General features: G+C 45.5%; 1 protein-coding gene across 2 annotated transcripts; it reads left to right on the forward strand.

The window, feature by feature from the left end:
* The first annotated feature begins 2,095 nt into the window (after positions 1 to 2,095).
* Positions 2,096 to 20,587, forward strand: EIF4E2 (eukaryotic translation initiation factor 4E family member 2). 2 transcript variants are annotated; one of them, XM_064666088.1, is made up of 8 exons: positions 2,096 to 2,241; positions 2,948 to 3,062; positions 4,330 to 4,464; positions 6,791 to 6,895; positions 9,764 to 9,916; positions 10,008 to 10,144; positions 17,543 to 17,621; positions 20,109 to 20,587. In XM_064666088.1, exons 1-7 carry the CDS (start codon positions 2,222 to 2,224, stop codon positions 17,586 to 17,588), a joined length of 711 nt encoding a protein of 236 aa, XP_064522158.1. In that variant the 5' UTR covers positions 2,096 to 2,221; the 3' UTR covers positions 17,589 to 17,621; positions 20,109 to 20,587. The 2 variants fall into 2 exon arrangements, with proteins under 2 accessions (XP_064522158.1, XP_064522159.1); XM_064666089.1 differs by lacking the exon at positions 17,543 to 17,621 and having other exon boundaries at positions 2,141 to 2,241.
* The last annotated feature ends 182 nt before the right edge of the window (positions 20,588 to 20,769 follow it).

Below are 20,769 nucleotides of genomic sequence, written 5' to 3' on the forward strand. Positions count from 1 at the left end.
TTGTTCAGCTGCCCTAATCCTGCAGTGTAAGGTGTCTTGGGTATTTTGAGTTTCTGCATAGAGTCTGCACATCAACTGCCTTCTTGAATACCTTTGTTCTGCAGAAAGAGTCTGTGTTGGATGCTGTCATTGGTCCATCCTGTGGAATTGAATATAAGGACTGAACGATCCTGCCACATGCAAATGCAATCCTAAAAGAGATTATGTGTTATAGCAGCACTAGTGCCACAGGGTTTATGTGAACTCAGGACATCACACTGCAAGGCTTCCCTGTCACTAAGGTCTATTAATGCCACTTAGCTTTGGGGATACCCTTCAACAAAGCAAAGCCAAGCATTACATCCCTCTCACTGACTCAAACATCACATCTTATGTTTACATTTGGTCCCAGGCTGCAAAACTACCTAAAGGTGTTTGAACAGCTCATGAGGAACTCTTCACTGTGAATAGGATGTTGGATGTTATCTACATCCTATAATATGAATAAACCTATACTCAGTTCCCCCTCCTATTGCACAGATGTTACTTTTACCACTTTTCTATACAGGATTACAAGAGTTAGATCACTGTATAAAGGTATATTGACCTTTGAATTCTTTGAAACTGGTACAAGCTAAGTATAAAAATCACAGAAATTTTAGAAAAATATTGTCTATATATGCAATTTATTACATCAGCAGAATACTTTAAATCCATATCGAACTTCAGGTAGGTGGTCTTCCCAACAGATAAGACCTGTGTGGCTTTGGGAGAATATGTCTGAGAAAATCAAGATCCAAGTTAGGGGCCTTGATAAGTGTGAAGCCTTCAGTTCAGTGGGATTTAGTGGTGTTTTTTTTAAAAAACTTTGATTACTGTAATAACTACATCTATGGTGCTCTAAAATAGATCTTGAAGAGTGACTAATAATTTTTAAATAAGCTATTCTGTAGGAGATAGCACAGTGTGACCCTGTTTCTCACCCCATAATAATTAATTGGCACTTGCACTGAAGAATTTCAAGAGAGCCATTGATATCCTGACAATTTAAGTCACTAGTTTTCGATTCTGTGAGAAAGATCTTTGTATTTTCACTTTGTATTTTAGTAAGACACTTCAAATTTCCCCAACAAATTTTCTGTCTAGTATGATCAAGAGCAGTGGGAGAGTCCTTGACAGTTTAACCCTGGTCATTTCCTGGACAAGGATGGAAACTTTGTAAACAGAGAAGCTTTTATGCCATTTTCTGCAAGTAAAAGTGATCCTCAGTCTTGCATACAGCTGTCCTGCAGTGACTGTTTCGCAGCCCAAAACTTTTGTGACGTCTGATCTCCTGCCATGAGTATCTTTATTCATTCCCATAATAAGGTCTATGTAGGAAGAAGATGGAGGTGGTGTTTTTGGAGACCTGCTGCAACTTCTCTATTTTGAGGAAAAGCAGCTAAAACGAGCTGGGGTCTGAATGAAAGGAAATGCAATTGTGGTAGGAAAGTAGATTGTCATGTGGGAAAACAAGGGCTGATTAAAGCCCCTTCAGAACGCAGGGGATGCAAACCTGTTTGCTAATCAAGAACTGGCTCCTGGAAGGATAATACTGATACTGACATCAGCGGAGGCTGAGAGGACAGGAAAGGAAACAGCGTCTGTTAGGTCTCCATAGCAATTTGTATAACACATTCTTTCTGAAATATTTTGCTAAACTGCTAGTCTTCAGAGCACAAAGATCCCATTTATGTGTAACTGCAACCAACCAGGGAATTCTTCATGAGTTTTTTTAAACTGTTTCTGCTACTATCTATTTATAAATAATTTTCCATGTCTTCTAAGATTATGAACACAAGTTTGAGCCCATAAAAAAACAGGAATGGGGGTGCCAGTGGTAAAGATATCTACCAAAGCCAAATTAATTGTACGAATAATTTGTGAAGCCGCTTTACAAATCACGAGGCTACAGCCCGGAGCCAGCCGCGCCACACCCACCATGGCAGCTTTATTTTCCCCGCGCCACACTCAAGATGGCGGCTACGACCAGCGCCACACCCAAGATGGCGGCCCCGGCCCTCATGGGAGGTCCCAGCAGGGTGTTCCCTCCCCGCCCCGCCGTGCGCTGCACTGTCGGCTCCGGGGGGAAACGCGGGCGGCTGTGTCCGCGCTGGCGGAAGCGGCGGAAGGTTTTGGCTGCCGGACCCAGCGGGGCGGAAGTCGCTGAGGCGGACGGGGGTGGCGGCGGTAGCGAGCGACGATGAACAACAAATTCGACGCGTGAGTGTCGCCCCCGAGCCCCCTGGTCGGCCCCCGGCGCGGTGTCCGCATGGCTCCTTGCCCCGCCGACGCCTCCCGCCGCTGCCCCGTCGCCCCTCGGGCCAGACGCGATGAGTCACGGCGCCGCACAGCCCCGTCCCTGCAGCCGGGGCCCGGCCCGGCCCCGAGGGGGTGCGGGCCCGAGGGCTGGGGGCCGTGAGACAGCGGCCGTCCCGCACCGGGGAGCCGCGGGCTGCCTCGTGGTCCCGCTTCGCGCTCGTCTTTCCCGGCGCTTGGCAGGGAATGGGCGGGCGGAAAGACTCGTGGGGTGCCGGGTGTGTGCTCGCCTGTGCCGTGCTGAGAAGCGTGGGGAGCGGGGTGGGAGAGTCAGCAGAGTTACAGAGTTACAGTGACAGCTCTTCGTGTGGTCCCTCCCTAACAAGTCGCTGGGGTTTTCTCTGGCAGGTCAGTATTAGTAAAAATTACTGGAGTTTGTTCCAAAAAGCTATTTTGTTGCTGTCTTTAGCTAAAAAGTGTGTGCCCAAGATGCCTGTGATGGGCGCTGGCCATGCCAGGTAGAAGTAGTTTTTGCTGTGTGGGCTGTCAAGTGCAGGTTCCCAAACGCTGGGGGCCCTTGTGCCACGGAGGAGCTTTGGAGCAAAGATTGGCGTGAACCTTCCCAGCTGTGTGGTGCCAGACTGGCTTTCTTTGTCCTTTCCTTTACCAGATTGAAAGATGATGATAGTGGAGACCATGACCAGAATGAGGAGAATAACACACAGAAAGACAGTGAGAAGGAAAAGAATGATCGGGAGAAGCCACAGAGTACTACCAAGAGGAAGGTATGGTGCTGCCATCTTCAATCAGTCCACTGCCCGAGCATGATGTGCTAGAGAGTCAGCCCTCAGTTCAGGGATAAGGAAAATATGTCTAGGAGGGCTGTGGTCTCTTAATGCACTGTCACTGCCGTGATGAAGGCAGAGGCTATGTTAGACTTTCACAATTTGATGTAGCATTTGGAGGTCTGTATTCTGAAGGGTGAATGCTCCCTTCACAAACGCAGCTAGTACTCTGCCAGGCTTTTGAACAGGAATGAGAAATAAACCTTTATTTTCCACCAAAAAAATTTTGAAAGAGGGTGTGGGGAGAGGACTGGTTGACAGGGCACTAGAGGCTTGCAGTTGGTTTACCCAGCAGTGATGAAATAACTCATGAGATGTGTCTCTGTGTGTGTATTGTAGCATGGTCAGGAAGGCATAGGGCGTATATCTGTTCTGGTTTGGGGTTTTTTTAGTCTTGTTTTTAGGAAAGCTGCTCTGTCTAAAGTAATGCAGTCCTTGTAAACTTGCCATAGCAAGAAGAGAGGAGGGATTCAAGCCCGGGCAACCTGTAACAGTATCAAGTGACACAAGATAAGGGCTTTGGTTGGGTTTTTCTCTGTAAGTTTCAACTCTTGGGTAATAAGCTCTCATTAGCCTCTTTTGTGATCATTAGAAGTCTTTTAAATCATTAATCAGTGCTTTGGAAATGGAAAAGTGATCGCTGCCCACTGCTGGTGATGGGTTCTGCCAAAGCTGACATAACGAGTTCCAAGATTAATTCTCCCAGAGCACTGGGGTGTTGGTCGCTTAAGGCAGTTGGTGTCACCAAAGACTTATAATTGCTTTTGAATCATAGATTAGTATAAGTAGGGTTTGTCCTTCCCAGAGGGGAAAAGCGTTTTTTTTTATTTTTTCTCAATTTGGAAAAGCTCTTGCATTGCCCTTTCTAGTTTGTCTTTTTTTGCCTTGGAGACAGTTAAGGACTAAAGGGAAATTCAGTAGTGCTGCCTCTAATAGTTATAACTGTTGCTTTTGTTGTGATGCTCTGCTTGGTTAAGTTATTCTTTCCTTAGCCACCCCTGCACTGCGAATTTCCAATATTTCTGAACTAGCCTAATCATTAGGCTGTTTTGGGCAATTAAGAGAGACAGAATTTTTCTGTAAGAACAAGGATCAGTTTGTTTATAAAACAGGAACATGTGGACTTCTGATGCTGTGGATGTAATTTTTCCCCTTCCCCTTTTAGAGGACCATGTCAGGGGTAAGCCAGGCTCTTTCTGTCCTGCAGGCTGTTGTTCCCGGGCCAGCTGAGCACCCCTTGCAGTACAACTACACCTTCTGGTACTCCAGGCGAACGCCCGGGCGGCCCACGAGCTCCCAGAGCTACGAGCAGAACATCAAACAGATCGGCACCTTTGCCTCCGTGAGTACACCCCTGTTGTCGTGGCTGGCTCAGTCCCTGTGTGAGGGGTGGGTGTGTGCACACACAGGCTGTGCTCTCGCTGTCAGGAGCAGGGGGGAGTGATGTGCCAGGACTTACAGATGAGCTCTTGAATTGCCTACAGCAGATGATGTGTCTTTAGCAGTTCTGCTCTGTCCTAGACCTCCGTGCCTGCAGTAATGGTGGCAACTGGAATAATAATTGCAAAAAAAAGGGAGCTCCCATGTAGGTCAAATGTGCTGGCTAGAGCAGGACTGGACAGGCCAGCAAAAGAAGAAAGGAACAGCTTTTTTGGGTGTATGTGTGAAGCAAAGACTGTATAGTCCCCCTCATGCTTCCTGTATTCCCACCACAAAGACTGTGTTTGGATCAGGCATCTGACCTCTTGTATTTGCAAACACCTGGGGGCCTGTTGTCTGTCTGGAAGTGATGGACAAGGTACAGTTTGGTGTTGCAGTGAAGTTCATTAAAAGGCAAACTGCTCTCCCTTTCCTCTTACATTCTTTGTGGTTGTTTACTCCTGGCATAAATTTGAGTGTGTCCTTGAAAGGCAGTGTTGGCTTGTTGTATGGTACTGGGAATGCAAAACAGTCACAAAAAGTCCAAGATATATAAGCAAAATATGTCTCCCTTAAAATACTATTCTCAAAGTCAGGAAGTCCGTTGGCTGTTTTCTTTCTTGTTTGTTTTTTTTTTTTTCTTTTTTTTAATCTGGTAGTTGTCAAGTTTTTTTCAGGATCCCATGTAAATGTTGATTTTGACCCCCAGTACATATCTTCTGTAATGGGAGAATTTGTAAAAATACCCCTTTATTCCTTCTGGAGACTGCATAAAAATATGCCCTTCAGAGCAGCTGGGTTGTGGTGTTGTACCCACAGAGGATAAGAGTGGGAGGAAGAGCCTGTTGTGGATAGTTGCTGCTCCTATTACCCTGCACGAGCAAGTGCTTTCAGTTCAGTGAATGAAAAATGCGGCTACTGCATGATGATCTAGTAATAACTTCTCAGTCTGTTAAATCAGTGTAGACTTAACATTGATTTTTAGCTCCTTAGAGGAAAAATGTCACATATTCTTTTGTCTGCTCTTTGCTGCAAAGAATTTGTGGGTGCTGTTGTAGGCTGGAAGTGCTGTAGTTGTCAGGATGGAGAGATTCTGACCAGCAGAATTGATAATGTGTTTGGTTCTAAATTCTGTTTAAGGAGAAGGAAGAGCAACCTTCAGAAGGAATTGCCTGAGCTAAGTCTGGGTTCAGATTTGTTCATGGCTTCTTTAGAAAGCTCTAAAAGCTGTGAAATGTGAACCACTAGAGGGCATGTGCCCCCGCTCTGGGAGTGCTGTTTCCACACGGCATTTGGATGTGTCTGGCAAAAACAGATTGCTTCTGACCCCTCCTCAGCCTTGGTTCATAACTTTATTGGCTATAAAAGGGATGACAGAGGTCAGAGATTGGAGCAGAATTCCAACTGCTGACCGAGTCATTAAGGTCTCTGAAAAAGTACTTGGGGTGGTGTCTGACCCCTACAGCTGCACTGCTGGTCTGCTTAATAGCTATTGTCTTAAATGAGTAGAGTCCTCTTAAACTATGGAAATTAGTATAATGTCTTCCATTTCTTGTTTTGTTTTAAAGATGTATTTCTCTAAAATCCTTTTTTACCCAAAGATTCTCAAAGGATAAATGTTATTTTTAAGAATTATAAAAGATAACTCCCTTTCCTTGCAGTCAGATTGTCTGACCCAGGGGTGCCAGAATGGAACTGGTCAAAGTGAAGTGGTCCAAGTGTACAGATCTTAAACTACCACCAGAGGATGTATTTTGTCTTAAAATCTGGATACAGTAAAATTAAATTTAAAAAATGTCTCATTTGGATGCTCCTGCAGTCTCCATGGTCACAGTGAGCAGTGGTTATGCAGGGTAGAGAGGCTTGGCTGTAGCTGATGCATTTGACACATATCCAGTCGTTGAAAGTTTGGGCAGTAGGATTTACAAGATATGGAATTGGAACTGTTCTCCAGAGCAGCTGTTATCTTAGCATGGATTTCTTCAGACAAACACCGTGTGACTTTAGAGGCACTTGTTGAATGTTTCAAATGGTGATCTGGGAATGGAGCCAGTCAGAAACAGGCACCCAAGCTCTGATCCTACTGCTGCCTTCTGTGTTTCCTAATCAACACCCTTGTGACAGGAGAGTACAACAGAAGAAGGGAAGGTGACTCTGGCCAGCTGGTGGAGAAGTGGAAGCCTGTTTCTGTAGGAATCTGGACTGTGAACAGTTTGAGCAGCCTCATTTTGTGGTTCCCGTTGTTGCAGGTGGAGCAGTTCTGGCGGTTTTACAGTCACATGGTACGTCCTGGGGACCTGACAGGCCATAGTGACTTCCATCTTTTCAAAGAGGGCATCAAACCCATGTGGGAGGTGAGTTGGAGCTCTCATTTCTGCCTGGATATTTTCCCAGAGTATTTTGGAGGGAACCTTCTACAGTAGAAGGACTCTTGTCATTAAATGGCACTCCACTGGCTCCTTTTGGGTGCAGTCCTTTCTTCAGGGTTTCCTGTTAACTTGTCCCGAGAGGTCTGTCCCATGTGACCTGGCAGTCCTGGGACGTGCTGCCAGAGGGGGAACGTGTGGGATTTGCTGGTTGCCACCCCCCACAAAGGTTGCTGAACTTCTTTGCCTGTGGGTCCAGAAGGTCTCTGAGCAGTGTTGCCTGGACCCCAACTAAGCTCTGTGCCTCCCAATACAGACACTTGCCCCTTAGTGCCTCCAGTGACACCAGTGCAGGCCTTTCCTCTAGAAGGGCTGGACCTGTCTAAGTGGAATTCAACAAAGCTTATAAAAACCAACCCTCCTTTTTCAGTGAAGGAAGGCAGAGGTGCATGTGGTTAAAAGCCTACAGTTGCACATAGAGCTGGAAATGGAAAGACAACTTAGCCTTTTATTTGCCTTTTTTTTTTTTTTTTTTTTGTTCCAGGGCACTGAGTTTGCTTCTATTCCTATCCAAATCTGTTAAAAAAATTTAAAAAAATCTTGGCCCAGCAAATCATTCTTCCAGTTCCTGGCCTGCTCCCAGCAGTGACCAATAGCATTCACAATATGAGGATTTTATGTGTTGCTCTGAAGTACCTAATTATACTGCTTGGTCCTGAGAAATTTATATGTGACCCTTGTTGGCAATTATTTTAAGCAAGGTGTTTTATAGCCAGTTACTGCAAATACAATTTATATAAAACGTTTAACCCTCTTTGGACTCCTGGTGATTCAGCTGCTCTGGTAATGTGTCAACCAGAGAGTCCACAAGTTAATGATACCAGAATTTCTATAAAGCATTTCCCTGTAGCCATTTTAAGATGGAGGTGGAGAGATTCTTTTGTTTTTTTTTTACTTGTGGCCCCACTTGCTTCTTGTATTTCTAGAAAAGGACCTGGGATCTTACTGCTGGCCTTCCCTTTGCTGCACGGTTTGTAGGGCTTTGTTTATGCTTTTTCTCTTCCGAACCGGTCCTTAGTTATTCTCATTCTTGTAGGCACATATGTGTCTGTATGTAGCTGATCTTTTTCTGCATCCATCTGTACCTTTTCTGGTAAAGTCAGAAGCACTAAGCATAATGTTCCCTGGTGATTTACTGGGCTGCAGATCATTGTTATTCTGGTAAAGGAAAATCAAATGCTTGACTGAACTGAAGCTTGTTTAACCTGAAAGAAAACTAACAGTAACCATAAAGCACATGATACAGCATCTGTCTTCCAATCACTGCTCTCTTTGTAGTCTTGAACCTGCTTAAACCACCTTTGAGATATTTAGAGGAACATCACTCTCTCTTCTGATGCCCATTAGTCATTGTGGAAAGCTTGAAGAGTTAAACCCAACTCCCAGCTTAAAGACTAAAGTGTGATGTTCATGACTTGGAAAACAAGGACATTTAACTGAAAGTAGTTTGCATCTCATGGGAGTATGTCACATTCCCAGAACTTGTGTTGTTTTGGATGGCTGCTGTCATGCTTTGAGGTTTGTCTGGAGCTGATGCCTTCCCCTTTCAGTGCAGGCTTTAGCACATACATGAAAACTAGGAGTCAGGTGAATGCTGCCATTTTTCTGGCCCTTCCATATTTCCTCAGGATTGCTTTGTTAGCACTTGCTGTCTCTGAGAAAGCACAGAAATGTTTGGTTTTATCTGAGCCCTAGAGAAGCTTTAAGGCTAAAATAAAGTTAATTTTATTTCATTAAGAAGGGTTGGGCTGCTTTGCCTGGCATCTTTGAGATGTGTCCCAACTTGGCAGAAGGGATTGCTGGTGATTTGACTACAGATGTCCTGTTTTCTGCAGTCCCCCCTCAGTCATCCTTTGTTCTTCTCTATGTCTGTTCTATACCTGTCTTCCCTTCCACTTCCTAGCTGCCACCTCTTTGACTTTTTCCTACCTCTCTATCTTCAGCTTTGGATGGAATTTGTTCTCCCCTCATCTTGTAAGATTTCTGAGCTACAGTGTTGTACAAGACAATGCCACAGTGTTCTGCACAGAGGAGGAGCTGTTTGACACAGCTCTATGTTCTGGGGAGCAGGGGAGGCTGGAGCAGTTTCCAGCTGTTTATCAGGTGCAAAATACAGAATCACAATATTTAGGTGACAGACTGGGTGCTTAGCATAAATTTTTTCTTTTACTCTCTCCCTTCATTTTTGGTTATTTCCATTGGTCACCACAACCTGCAATAAACATTCAGCTGTATCATGTGATACTGTCAGTGGTTCCCAGAGAACAAACTGGTTCTTTCTTGTGAGCCCATTGCTAGAAATGTGGAAAGAAAACGTTTATCTACTTTTTGCTTGCTTTTAAATATCACTTTGCAAACTCTTTCCTGGGCTTCCATGTTCTATGATGAGGGATTTCTCCTGTTTTACAAGCAGAACTACATATACAGGGAATTAGACAAATGGGAAATCAGTTTTAGGAATAGTTTTAAGGTCCTTTCCTCTGGGTCTGTGTGTAGGTTGGTAGGCTGGTGTTAGTCTTTGCTAGTGAGATCAAAACACTAGAGCTCAAGTCTTCAGGGAATAGAGCTTTGGAATACTGAGAGCCATTGTTTCAAATACTTCGTATTCAAAGTAAGTCTTTTGCCTCTGTCTCTGCTTGTATGGGGGAGAAGTGAAATGCTTTTGCTTGAAAATACCTCCGTTCTGTCCCTTGCCCCACCCAATCAATATCTGCTCCTATTTGTGGCTCTGCTGCCTTATGGGTAGCAGAAAAATAGCTCGAAGAAAACAAATCAATTTCTTGCCCCTCTTCCTAGGATGATGCCAACAAAAACGGTGGTAAATGGATTATCCGTCTGCGGAAGGGCTTAGCGTCACGATGCTGGGAGAATCTCATTCTGGCCATGCTGGGAGAACAGTTTATGGTGGGGGAAGAAATCTGCGGGGCGGTCGTCTCTGTCCGATTCCAGGTAAGTGCTTTTGAGGGCTGGCACCTGCTCCCGTTTGGCAGGGCTGCAGAAAGTGCATCCACCTGCTCACCCCTCACGCGCTGTTCCGCAGGAGGACATTATCTCAATATGGAACAAGACAGCCAGCGACCAGGCCACGACAGCGCGGATACGCGACACGTTACGAAGAGTGCTCAACCTACCTCCCAACACCATCATGGAATACAAAACCCACACCGATAGCATCAAGTACGTGTGGGGGCAGGGGGGGTGCTGCAGGTCGCACGTGTTGCTTGAGTCAGCGCAGGTGGCAGGGACTGAAAGAAGTGCTCGTGTGCGTTAGGGCTGTTCCCTGCAAACAGCAGCAGTTGTTGCCAGCGCGCTTTGAGAGCCAAATACCTGTGTTGTTATCGTGCTGTTATTAGGGACATCTGGTTCTAACAGCAAAACCTTATTTTTTTAAGTGTGTAGTCCAGGGGTATTTCAGCAATCCACCCAGCTTGTCACCTGGGTGATGGGCAGCCCAGGGTGGGACTGTGGCCTGATGTATTCAAAGACAAGATTGCAGTGGGGGGGGGACACGAGATCATTTGAATAAAAAGAGATTCTGGGGAATAAAGTGCGGAAGCTAACGGGGATTTATAGTGCCATTAGACTTATAAATGGTCTTGGGAAAGTGCTGTGTGAATTTACAGTGCTGTACAAATGATTTCTAATCATAATAAACGTCGTATATTAAGTCTTCCAGGCCCTGGTGACAGAGGCTCTTTAACAAGACTAGAAGATCACGGTACACAGAGAGGACAGCTGTATTTTTAAATAAATGTGTTATAGCTTACCATACCAGGCCATTCAGGGTGACTTTTATTTTCCACAAAGTGACGCAGAATTGCATATATAGGTATTAGTTAGAGGTGAGTTATGTAATTTTTTTCTTTTTTTTTCTTAAGTTTTATAAACCAATACACTGATTAGGTCATATTGGTTAAATTAACACTTGAAAAGGTGCACCTGGAAGAAGTGAAACAAATTAATAAGACACTGATAGGGCAATGAACTTTCTAATCTAGCTTGTAATCAGGGTGCCAAGTACTTTTCATTACTTCCTTTCATTATGATGGCTTGTTGTTTCCACGTAATCACCCTGTCATCAGTGTGCTGTCAGACAGTTTGGTGACATCAGTCTTGGTTTTAGCAGACAGCTGGCTGCTGGTTGTGGCCAGTTTTGAGTGTGGGTAAATTAGTAATTATACAAAGATCTTGCTGGAACAGCCTCTAGGCATCGTGTTCCATGTGGCCCTCCCTCCTGAGTGCGTGGGAAAGAGGAGGGAAGGAGATGATTTTTTTCCATGACTTTGCCAGTAACATTTCTCATGCACTTTCTGCCAGGAGAGGGCACTATGGACTCTCTGTCCATGTTGGGAAATAGCGAAGTGCTCTCGTGGACACACAGCAGAGTATTTTACTCTTGTTCAGCAGCAGCAGACTGCAGACTGGTGATGCGGCTTTGTGGTGAGAGGAAGGAGGTGTTTGACTTCTCTAAGTCTCTGTAGGGAAAGCTGTGTATGGAGCCAGCTGTCCTAAGTTGTTGTGGTGGTTCATGTAGCAAGTATAGAATGGGAATGTTGTGGCCTTTCTCTTTTACACTATTGCCACCAGCACTTTGTAGCACAGAAAAGGCTGCTGTAGCAATGTTTGTAACTGCTCTTGCTCTGGCAGGTGTCAGGCCTTGAGTGATGGTGCATCCAGCAGTGTGGCCTTATTTCTCACCAGTGTAACATGGTGTGCTTTCTGCCCTCTCTTCCTGCATAACATCCAAGCTTCATTTTGTGTTGCTGACGTATGGTGCAAAATGAGCTTGTGTGAGAATAACAGGTGTTTGGGGTATCAAGTTTAGTAGTTCAGATTACAGCTGGGAGCAGTTCTTAAACAGAGGCCAACTGGCTCATCTCCCACTCATTCTTCTGTGGGTAGGAGGGTTAGACAGAAGCTGGTTTGACGATGTCCTAGTCAGGTAGATCTAAGCAATTAACCTTTTGCCATGTAGGGCATCAAAAAAGCCCCTTTTTTCCCATTGCCTCGCTTGAGCTGCAGCAGTCTGATTGCAGTGCTGTCCAATGTCCCCTTCAAATGGCACTGGTGTAAATTCAGAGCAGAACTGCTGTCAGTGGAGTTTCTGTGTAGTGATGCACAGACTGACCTCTTATGCCTCCCTTGCCTGGTACCAGCAGGCAGCAAAGGGGCAGCAGCTGCAGAGAAGTGACGGTGGCTGCTTTGCGACAGAGAAGAGCAGGACAGCCCCAGCTTTCAGTCTGACTCTGCTTGGCTTCTCTTCATGTCATTAAGGTTCTCTCACTAATGAAGAATCTCTTGTGTAACTAGTTCTATCCTCCATAAAATCTGGCTCCTTTTCCTCACCCATCTATCAAGCCCTGTTGAAATACTGTCCGTCATGAATAAACTCCACTTATGCTGCACATGTACCATGTGATTTATGACTCGGGAGGGCTTTCTAGCCAGCACTCTATATTCACACTCTGGCTGTGTTTCATGAAAAGCTCTAATGGAAGAGCTGTGCTGTAGGCTTTGTCAGGGCTGCCTTTTGAGGGGGGGGCTTGTGGCATTTTTCATTTGTATGGGCTGCATCTCTCCACTAGAGCTCTGCTCATGTGCAGGGTTTGATTGGCATTGATTGTGCTTTAGGGAAGGGAGCACGCTTAGCGAGAAAAGAGCAGGCGTTTCTCAAAACCTTGACTTTTAGGTAGTGAATTGACCTGGATTAGCTTTTGACACACTGTAAATGAACACTTCTGTAGAAATTACTAGCATGCCCCTCACTGTGGAACCTGAGCCCTGTGTTTCAGGTTTTATATATTCCTTTTGTGATGATGCATTTCATATTAAATCATTTTTAGACACCATTTTTCATGAGTTGTCAGTGAGGCTGCAGCCCCTTTTGTTTCAAAAAGCAGCAGTGCTGCCAAGTGGCATCTGAAAAGTACCTGTTGCATCGCAGCTATTCCAAGGAGCTGTTCTGCATTCTGTCCTTCCAGCTCTCAGTGATGGGGCTTGTGCATTTAGCTAGATAAGCAGATCTTTCATTGCAATTTTCCTGTGTTTGTCCTTTCTCTTGCTTGTGATATTGACAAGCTGCCTAAATCCCAGCGAGTGGAAGGGTCAGCTTAGTCTGTATGAATTTCTAATCTTGCTAGGAGAGCTAGAACTATCTCTTGGACTCTGTTTAATTCCAAGGGATTTATAGTACCTTAGACGTTACAGTGCTGAGCACCTGAAGAGTACATATGTGACATTTTGTGGGCTGCCTTGTTTCAATAGCTGGAGAGAAATCACTTCTCTTTGTTCCCTCAGAGGTGAACTGAGAGAGGTGCACAAGGATGCAGTGAACCAGTTCATGGGTTCTGTTCATCAGCGTTGTTAACCTTGGAGGTGACATGGTCCAGAAGTGACAGTGGGTTATGGACAGTGGTACTTCCTGTGGTTTGGAATTAAAGAAAAAAACCCCAACCTCTTTTGCTGCCATAGGAGGGGCACTGTGCTTTTTTGAAAGCAGGATGTTTCCAGGCACAGCCTGGCGATGTCTCAGTGAAGCCACTGAAAACAGTCAGGTGTCTGTAGTCAGTGAACTGCAGTTCGGAGAGGGGTTGAAGGGAAGTGAACACTGTAATATTTGACTTTTGAGCACTGCAGCATGAAGTTCTTGTCTGTCTTGCATACACCTTTGCCCTGCCTGGGGTAATCAGCCTTTCTTTTCTGCACTGATAACTGTGTGGTCAGTGACCATCTCCTGTGGTGAGAGCTCTCACCCGCAGTACCATCCAGGAATCCCAGGCAGATTCAGCAACATTGCTTCCTATACCAGGAGGGAGCAGACCAGTGGCCATCAGCAGGCTGCCACTGAGAGGGCTGGTCCAGAAATGTTTTGGTTGCTGTGTGACGTTATGGATCGTCCTGTCAGCTCTAAAGCAAGGCTGCTTTTTCTGAAAACAAAGCTTCAGTTATTCGTAAGTGCCTGCTGCAGTGAGAGCTGAGCAGGGTATAAAACTATCCTTTCCTTTCAAAGTCACCACTGATAACTAATGGGATGGCTCGAGTAAATGAGAAGAATAGTTGATCTTAATAGAGCTGGCACTGGGTTCATTTCACTGCAGGCAGTTGGAGGAAATGGCCTCAGACTGTTTTAGCTACCAAACAAGCAGATACCCTATGAAGGGAATAAGGGTGTGGACTGTAAGAAGACCACAGGGTTGAGGTTCTCAGGACAAAAAAAGTGAGAAATGACAAAAAACGTGACCAGGAAGAGAAATACCCGTGGAAGTGGCAGAAGTTGGGCAAGAAGATCAGTGTTTGTGAGACAGTCAGCTGGTGGTAGAGTTCTTGTGAGGTCTCCCTTGTCACAGCAGAGTACAGCTAATTCTATAACTGTTACGGTTTTATAGCACTGGTTTCCATTTGCTTGCCAATTTGCAAAACCTCGGGAGAACTCCTCAATATTGCTGTCCTACTTGTGTCACCTGTGCCTTTGACCGTGTCTTAAATGATGTGTGCAGGGTTAACCTTGTCTAAAGTTAGATGGTTGCCCGGTGGGACCCTTACACACTGTCTGATGCCTGTCAGGGAAAGGCAGGTTGCCTTGGGTCTTGCCAGTCTGGAGACCTGCATTTCACCCTCAATCCTTCAAGTCTGAGAGCAGGAATAAAATCTAGAGAAGAGCAGTGAGGTTCCAGATCTGATAGCTGTCCTCTTCTCCCGAGTCTTTGCAGTTCTGGCTTAATTAATTTATCGCTCCATTCTCCAATTCCAGTAATGTTTCCAGGTGCTGCAAGTCTAAGAGCACTTCTATAGACCCAGGCTTTGAATTGATGGATTCATTGATTTATTCTCCATCACTCATAGTATGCTTTATTTAGAAGTGCATGACTTTGTGAAAGGCTTCCTTATCTTGGTGGCCTGTCTGTTACCAAAGAAGTGACAGTTCAGTTTTGTTCATTTGGAAGTCATGATGGCTTCTCTATTTGCCTTTGCTACAGATACTGCCAGGTAGGTGAAAGAATTATATCAGGCTAGGGGACCATCCTAGATTATTTTTTTTAAAAACTGTTAGTCACAAAGTGTTTGTCTGGCTGTGAAGAAATCCCAAGGGGAGCACCTAGGAAGAGGCTGTGCTGCCCTGGACATCTGCAGAGCGTAAGGAGTGGTCATTGTGCTGGGAGGTAGCATGTGGGCTGCCAGAAGGATCAGACCTTCGTGCCTGTTGTGAAGTGCATGAGTGCACTATGAACTCTCTGAATCCTTTTTGAGCTGGGGAAGGAGATGGTGAGGAGCAGGGCTGCACAGGGAAATACTAAAGGGAAACTGCTATGACGTACAGATTGAAGGTGGTTGGAGAAAACAGCTAGTGTGGCTTGCACAATGGTGATTTGGAAAGTCCGTTCAAGTGGCTGTGACTGTTCTGTTCTTCCTCTTTTTGCTGGAGTCTTCCTCTTTTTTTTCTTTTTTTCTTTTTTTGAGAAGATAGTGGCTCTTTTTTGCATTTTTTTTTTCTCCAACTTACTTGCTGAGGATAAAGGGAGCCCTGCCTAGGTCCTGACCCTCGGCAGTGGGAAGTTTCAGCAGTTGTGGGTCAGGAATGAGTGTGGAAGAACAGCACTGGCTGGCTTTATTTAGCCTGCTAATGTTTCCATTTCCCATCTGTTCAGTGGGAATAATCTAAGTGTTGGGGATCAATTCACTGAGTATTTGATCGCTGCACAGACAGTACGGCAATAAGGTACTAAAAATGTCTATACATAAAAATAACCTCTTAGTCTCTCTGGCACTGTGCCTTTGGCATGTCACAGGTCGTAAAGATTCTGCCAGACGGACTGAACTGGCAGCCTTGTTGGGTGCAGGATGCAGAGCAGTTCACTCTGCTAGCATAGCTTAGGTACATCGGGGCGGACACATCCTGGTGGATTTTTTCAGTCAAGTCAGCAGATAGTTGGAGTCATTAGTACTATAATATGTATGAGGGTCTTGGCTTAAGAATTCTTGGCTGGATAAGCTTTTTCTCTGTGTCTGTGAGGACTTGGCAGATGAAGGACTGTGTGCATGATGTTATTGGGTTGTTGGAACAGGGAACTCCTTCGTTTGAAAGGGGTAATAAATTATTGATTATGTTGACAGATAATCTGCCCTTGTGTCCCTCCTGCTGAGAACAGAAGTTACAAGTTTGGGGAGGACTGTGGGACAGGAAAAAGAGAAGATGTGATTGTGGATGATGGGAATGTGGTAGAAATATGAGACCTGGGAGACTGGGGGGAAGACATGAGGGTGGAGACCTTTTGACAAGGCTGGAGATGTGCAAAGCTTTCCAACCCATATTCAGCAGCTAAGAGGGCTTCATATCCAGAGTTTCTCTTCTCCCTAACTTTCTTCTGGAGAGAGACAGTTGTACCCACAGTGTCTCTGTGTTTATTTGGGCTATGATTTTGCTGGGAAAGAGCATAAGACACTGAGCTGCTTTTGCAAATGCTGGTTTGGAGCTTGATTCTGAGGCTCAGGGAAGAGCCAGTCTGGTGGTCTGGTTTTGGCACAGATGCTGACTAACCCAGGGCTTCCATTTCTGGAATCTCCTCTTGTGTTGCAGTGGCCTGATGAGGCAATGCACAAAACAAAATTTGAGGTAGCTGGTAAGTACCAACAACAAAATCTGCAGAGTGATCTGAGTGTATGGTTGACCTGGGTTTACTTGAAGGTCCCTGCAGCTCCATTGGACTCTGTGGATTCGGAAAATGGCTTGGCATGTGCTGTAGGCATCAGTACTGTTTTGCTGGGCATGGAGAACTATGAGGTTCTTTGATGTGTCTGATCTCAGAAGGTAATAGTCATGTTCACATTAACCTCAGCATCTTTTCCCTGAGAGGGCTTTCAGTATGCTGCCTTTGTAAAACCGACAGCAATTTCTCAGTCTGCTAACTTCATCTGTCAGTAACGTTCTCCACCAGGGAATGCAGCGTTAGGCCTGTCCCTCCAACTTACCTGAAAACATTTTCATTTCAAATGGCTGTGATGTTTTTATTGGGTTGTCATTAACAATGCAGGTTTACAATAGGAAATGAGACTCTCTAATAACAACTGGATTCTGCTGCCTGATTGAAGAATTTTGTAATAACTAAGCCATGTGGCATTAAAAGAAGCCCCTTTTGGGGGGATTACCTGCATATGCAGTACATGGTAAAGCACGAGGCCAGTAACTGGCTGAGTTTAACCAGCCAAGGAACGTGATAATCCTCCAGGAAGATGTAACATTGGCTATTTTATTAGCAATAGGAAATGGATATTCCATTTGTGACTAGGAAGGTCATACCTGTCTCTGGGTATTAATGTGGCTTTATCACCAGCAGCCAGTGGGAACGCTTCATGTCTGTGCAGAACGCTAAAGCTGCCTCGCGCTGTCAGATGTTTGGCTGGGTTTTAAGGATGCTTCTATCCACTAGGGCTATCAGAGAATATTGCCTTGCTCTCTGAAGACAAGTGCCTTTCAAACGCCATTGAATGTTTCTGCTCTCGTTAAAAGTTAAGAAGCCTTTGATCTGAAGTGCTATTTTTTGTTTTTTATTTCATTTTTTTTTCCCTCTGGCTTGCCAGGGCCTGGGAGGAGTTTCATGGCCTGGTGAACAGCAGTGGCCGCTGATCGAACGCTCCCCCTCCCTCTGTCACACCCAGGGTAGGGCCTCATCTTTTTTCCTATGTGACTTCATAGCATACCTCTCAGCTTCCAACCTTCTTCCTGTGGGCTGGCACATTCTCTTGCCTTATGGGCCTGATGGTGGGCCCATTCTGCTATTCGTTCTTTCTCAAAGATCAAAATGATTTTTTAAATTTATTTTTTTTGACCGGACCACCAGCATTTTATGTTGTGCTCTTTTGCTGGATGCTGTTTTGCTGATGTGTCCTTCCTCCGTGTGAGGCACTTGCATCCCAGACCTGGTCCCGGGAGGCTGAGAGGTATGTCTTCAGCTTGGGTGTATTGCCTAGGGTTGACTGTAAGCAAGTATGGAGGGGTAAATGAATCCAAAGCACATCCAGGTGATGGACACAGAGAGACGCCTAGAGCTTGACATACTGCCTTTGCTCTTAACAGTGGGTTAGAGCAGAATAAATTAGTGGTCAACAAAAGCTTGTTTAGAAAGGACACAGAGTAGCTATTATATGTAGAAATAAGGTTGTGGGTAATGAAAAGACCACCAGCTACCGCTGGTAGTGGCAGCCGAGATGTGCAGAGAAAATAGCCAAGGTGAGCTCAGGGCAGTTGGGAGCCTTGTAGCTCGGATTGTTTTTCCCCTCCAGTGCCCACTTCCCTGATGGTAGGCCCTTTCCTTAAAAAGGGCCAGCAAGAAGGCTGGCCATGAGAGTTGCATTTGGTAGTAGCCAAGTGGGACCGCTGCACTGCCGAGTGCCAGAGCAGAGGAATCTGGTGGAAGGAAGCATTTACATTCCTGGGCAGTGGTATGTAGCTGCTCCAACACAGCTGAGCTCTGAGGAGCCGCTTGGGATCCCAAAACCTCCTCCAACAGTGTTGAGCAAGTAGTGTTCCCATAGCTTGCTCCAAAGTCATGGGTGAAAATCTCTCTCTCTCCTCACAGGTTTGGCTTTTTGTGAGGATCAGTGGTTACAAAATGTTATACAGACCCTTAGTAGTGTTGCTATTGTTAGATGACATTCAGGTGACCTTCCAGAAGAGGAAACCCGCTCACTTGATGAAACGTCAACCTTTGAAGGCAGTAAATGTGCCAAGGGTATAGGAAAGCAGTGGCAGAGTTGATTTAGCTCTCAGCTGTATTGGGTTGCCTGTGCTGAGCAAGAATGATCAGAGGGCCTGGGATACCCCAGTAAAGGCAAAAGAGGAAATGTCCAAGAACTGACCAAAGTGTGCTGTCACGGGTGACAGATGGCAAGGGTGAAAGTCCAGTATGGGATAGAAAGCCAAACCACTGTTGCAAATTAACCAGAATCCAGTTAATGAATCCTGAATCATGTTCCCAAATGGCAGCACAGCCTACTTTGCTGGCAAGTGCAAAGGTGAACCCTAGTCTTCTGCAGATGGCCTCCAGCATGGTTTTTGCTGTCATGTCATACCAAAGTAACTTTTTTAACTCTACAAAGTGTTTTTCACTTCCTTCTGCACTTCCAGCTCCTGAACCCACCTCCTGGAGGCGTTCCAGTCTGCACTGTGCTGTGCTGGTACAGCTGCCGTGCAGCTCCTAGCAGCACACAAGGGTTTAAAGTATTTCACAGTCCTGCAGAGCACCTTGCTACTGAAGCTGCTGCCTTTGCTCTTCAGCCCAGCTCTGCCTGTTTGGTCTGGTTTGTGATGGGGCATCCCAAGGTGTTTGGTTTGGGCAATTTACTGCTCTGTCCCTGTTTATGGGAACAGCTGCCAAACCTATCCTCTCAAAGTAATTGTAATTTCATTTGTTTCCAACACACCACCTCTCTGTTAATGTGTAAATATGCTTTGCCTGTTGCTGCTGCTCCGAGGCTGGCAGTGAGCATTCACACAGGTTTGTGTAACCCCATCTTCCATTGCTGCCCCGTGCTGCAGGTCTATAGAGGAAGGCTGTAGACCAGCAGTCTTTTCTTTGTCAGTAGCCCCTGTGACTCATGGCTGTACTCATGTGAGTAGAAGCTGCTGAAGAAACTCTTTTATTTAAACTTGAGAGAAACGCCCTTGTCAGATTAGATATTCTTTTAAGGTAGTAGAGACCAGGGAGCTAAAGTCATTGACAGTATGATTAAATACGAGGGACAGAGGCAGGAAGAGGTTGGTCTGACGGTATATATGTGCTCCAAGCAGAATCCCTGAAATCAAATGTTTGGTAAGGAACAGACTTTGCAAGTTGTTTAAACAACAGAATCCATCAGGGAGGTTGCCAGATTCTATTATATGCTTTGCTCACAGGAGATGACACTTCTTTCTTGTCATTGAGTGGGGATGAACCAGGATCTCCCGCTGTTCCAAGTGTTCTGGAGTGACAGGTTGACTTATGTGAAAAGTCTCTAGTTAGGAAGCAGATCTGCATAGGAGGTTTAATGAGCATTTGAGTGACATACTGGGATGGCAACACTGATAGCTTTGGTGGGTAGAATGGGGAGGTGCTGTGATCTGAAGGAATGCACATCTCTTAACCTCTTTCTTCTCTGTGTTTTCCAGGGATAATTCAAGCTTTCGAAACACAAAAATCACATTGTGAGAACAAGAGTTGGCACTAAGCTCCTCTCTCCATGTTGAAAGCACTGAGGGGTCTCTACCAGTGCCCTCGACCTCTGAAGGGACTCATGGGCCACTCTCGCACTCCTCCCTGGAGGAAGGATCCATCAAGCCCTCCAGCAGCGGTGACAATAGAGGCCGATTTTGTCTTACACAAACTTTTTTTAGCAGTGGGGCGGGAGGCCAGCCTTTCAATTAGCAGCGTGCCCTTGGGGCCGCATCTTGCAGCACTTTCCTCTCTTTCTCTACATGGCATGCAGGATCTCTGGGATTCTGCCTCAACATCGGAGCCTTTTGCTGAGGGATACCAGTATTATAAATCTCTCTGCAGCTGGGCGGAGCATCCCAGTTGAGAGTCAGCCCTGTGGTTTTCAAATGCCCCTTTTCAGTTCTGCCAATAAATTATTGGGTCTCTTTGTTTCTTTCAGTCTCTTTTTTTTTTTTTTTGCTCTGTCTGAAATTTGGTGGAGTGATATTTCTGTAGGCAAATCCACAGGCCTGCTTCTGCAAGCTCCATAAAACATCTTCCCCTGAGCTGCCCACCTGCATGAAGCTGCAGAGCACCCCAAGTGCAAGTGGTGGCCAAACTTGGCTGTATTTGTGG

The sequence above is a fragment of the Pseudopipra pipra genome, chromosome 10 (genome assembly GCF_036250125.1).
Source record: "Pseudopipra pipra isolate bDixPip1 chromosome 10, bDixPip1.hap1, whole genome shotgun sequence".
Taxonomy (NCBI): domain Eukaryota; kingdom Metazoa; phylum Chordata; class Aves; order Passeriformes; family Pipridae; genus Pseudopipra; species Pseudopipra pipra.

Excerpts from the sequence above, each read along its gene's own strand:
- EIF4E2 (XM_064666088.1), top strand. The coding sequence starts at position 2,222 with ATGAACAACAAATTCGACGC. Across the intron at positions 4,465-6,790 it reads AGATCGGCACCTTTGCCTCC|GTGGAGCAGTTCTGGCGGTT; the intron begins GTGAGTACACCC and ends CCGTTGTTGCAG. Across the intron at positions 10,145-17,542 it reads ACCCACACCGATAGCATCAA|GGCCTGGGAGGAGTTTCATG; the intron begins GTACGTGTGGGG and ends CTGGCTTGCCAG.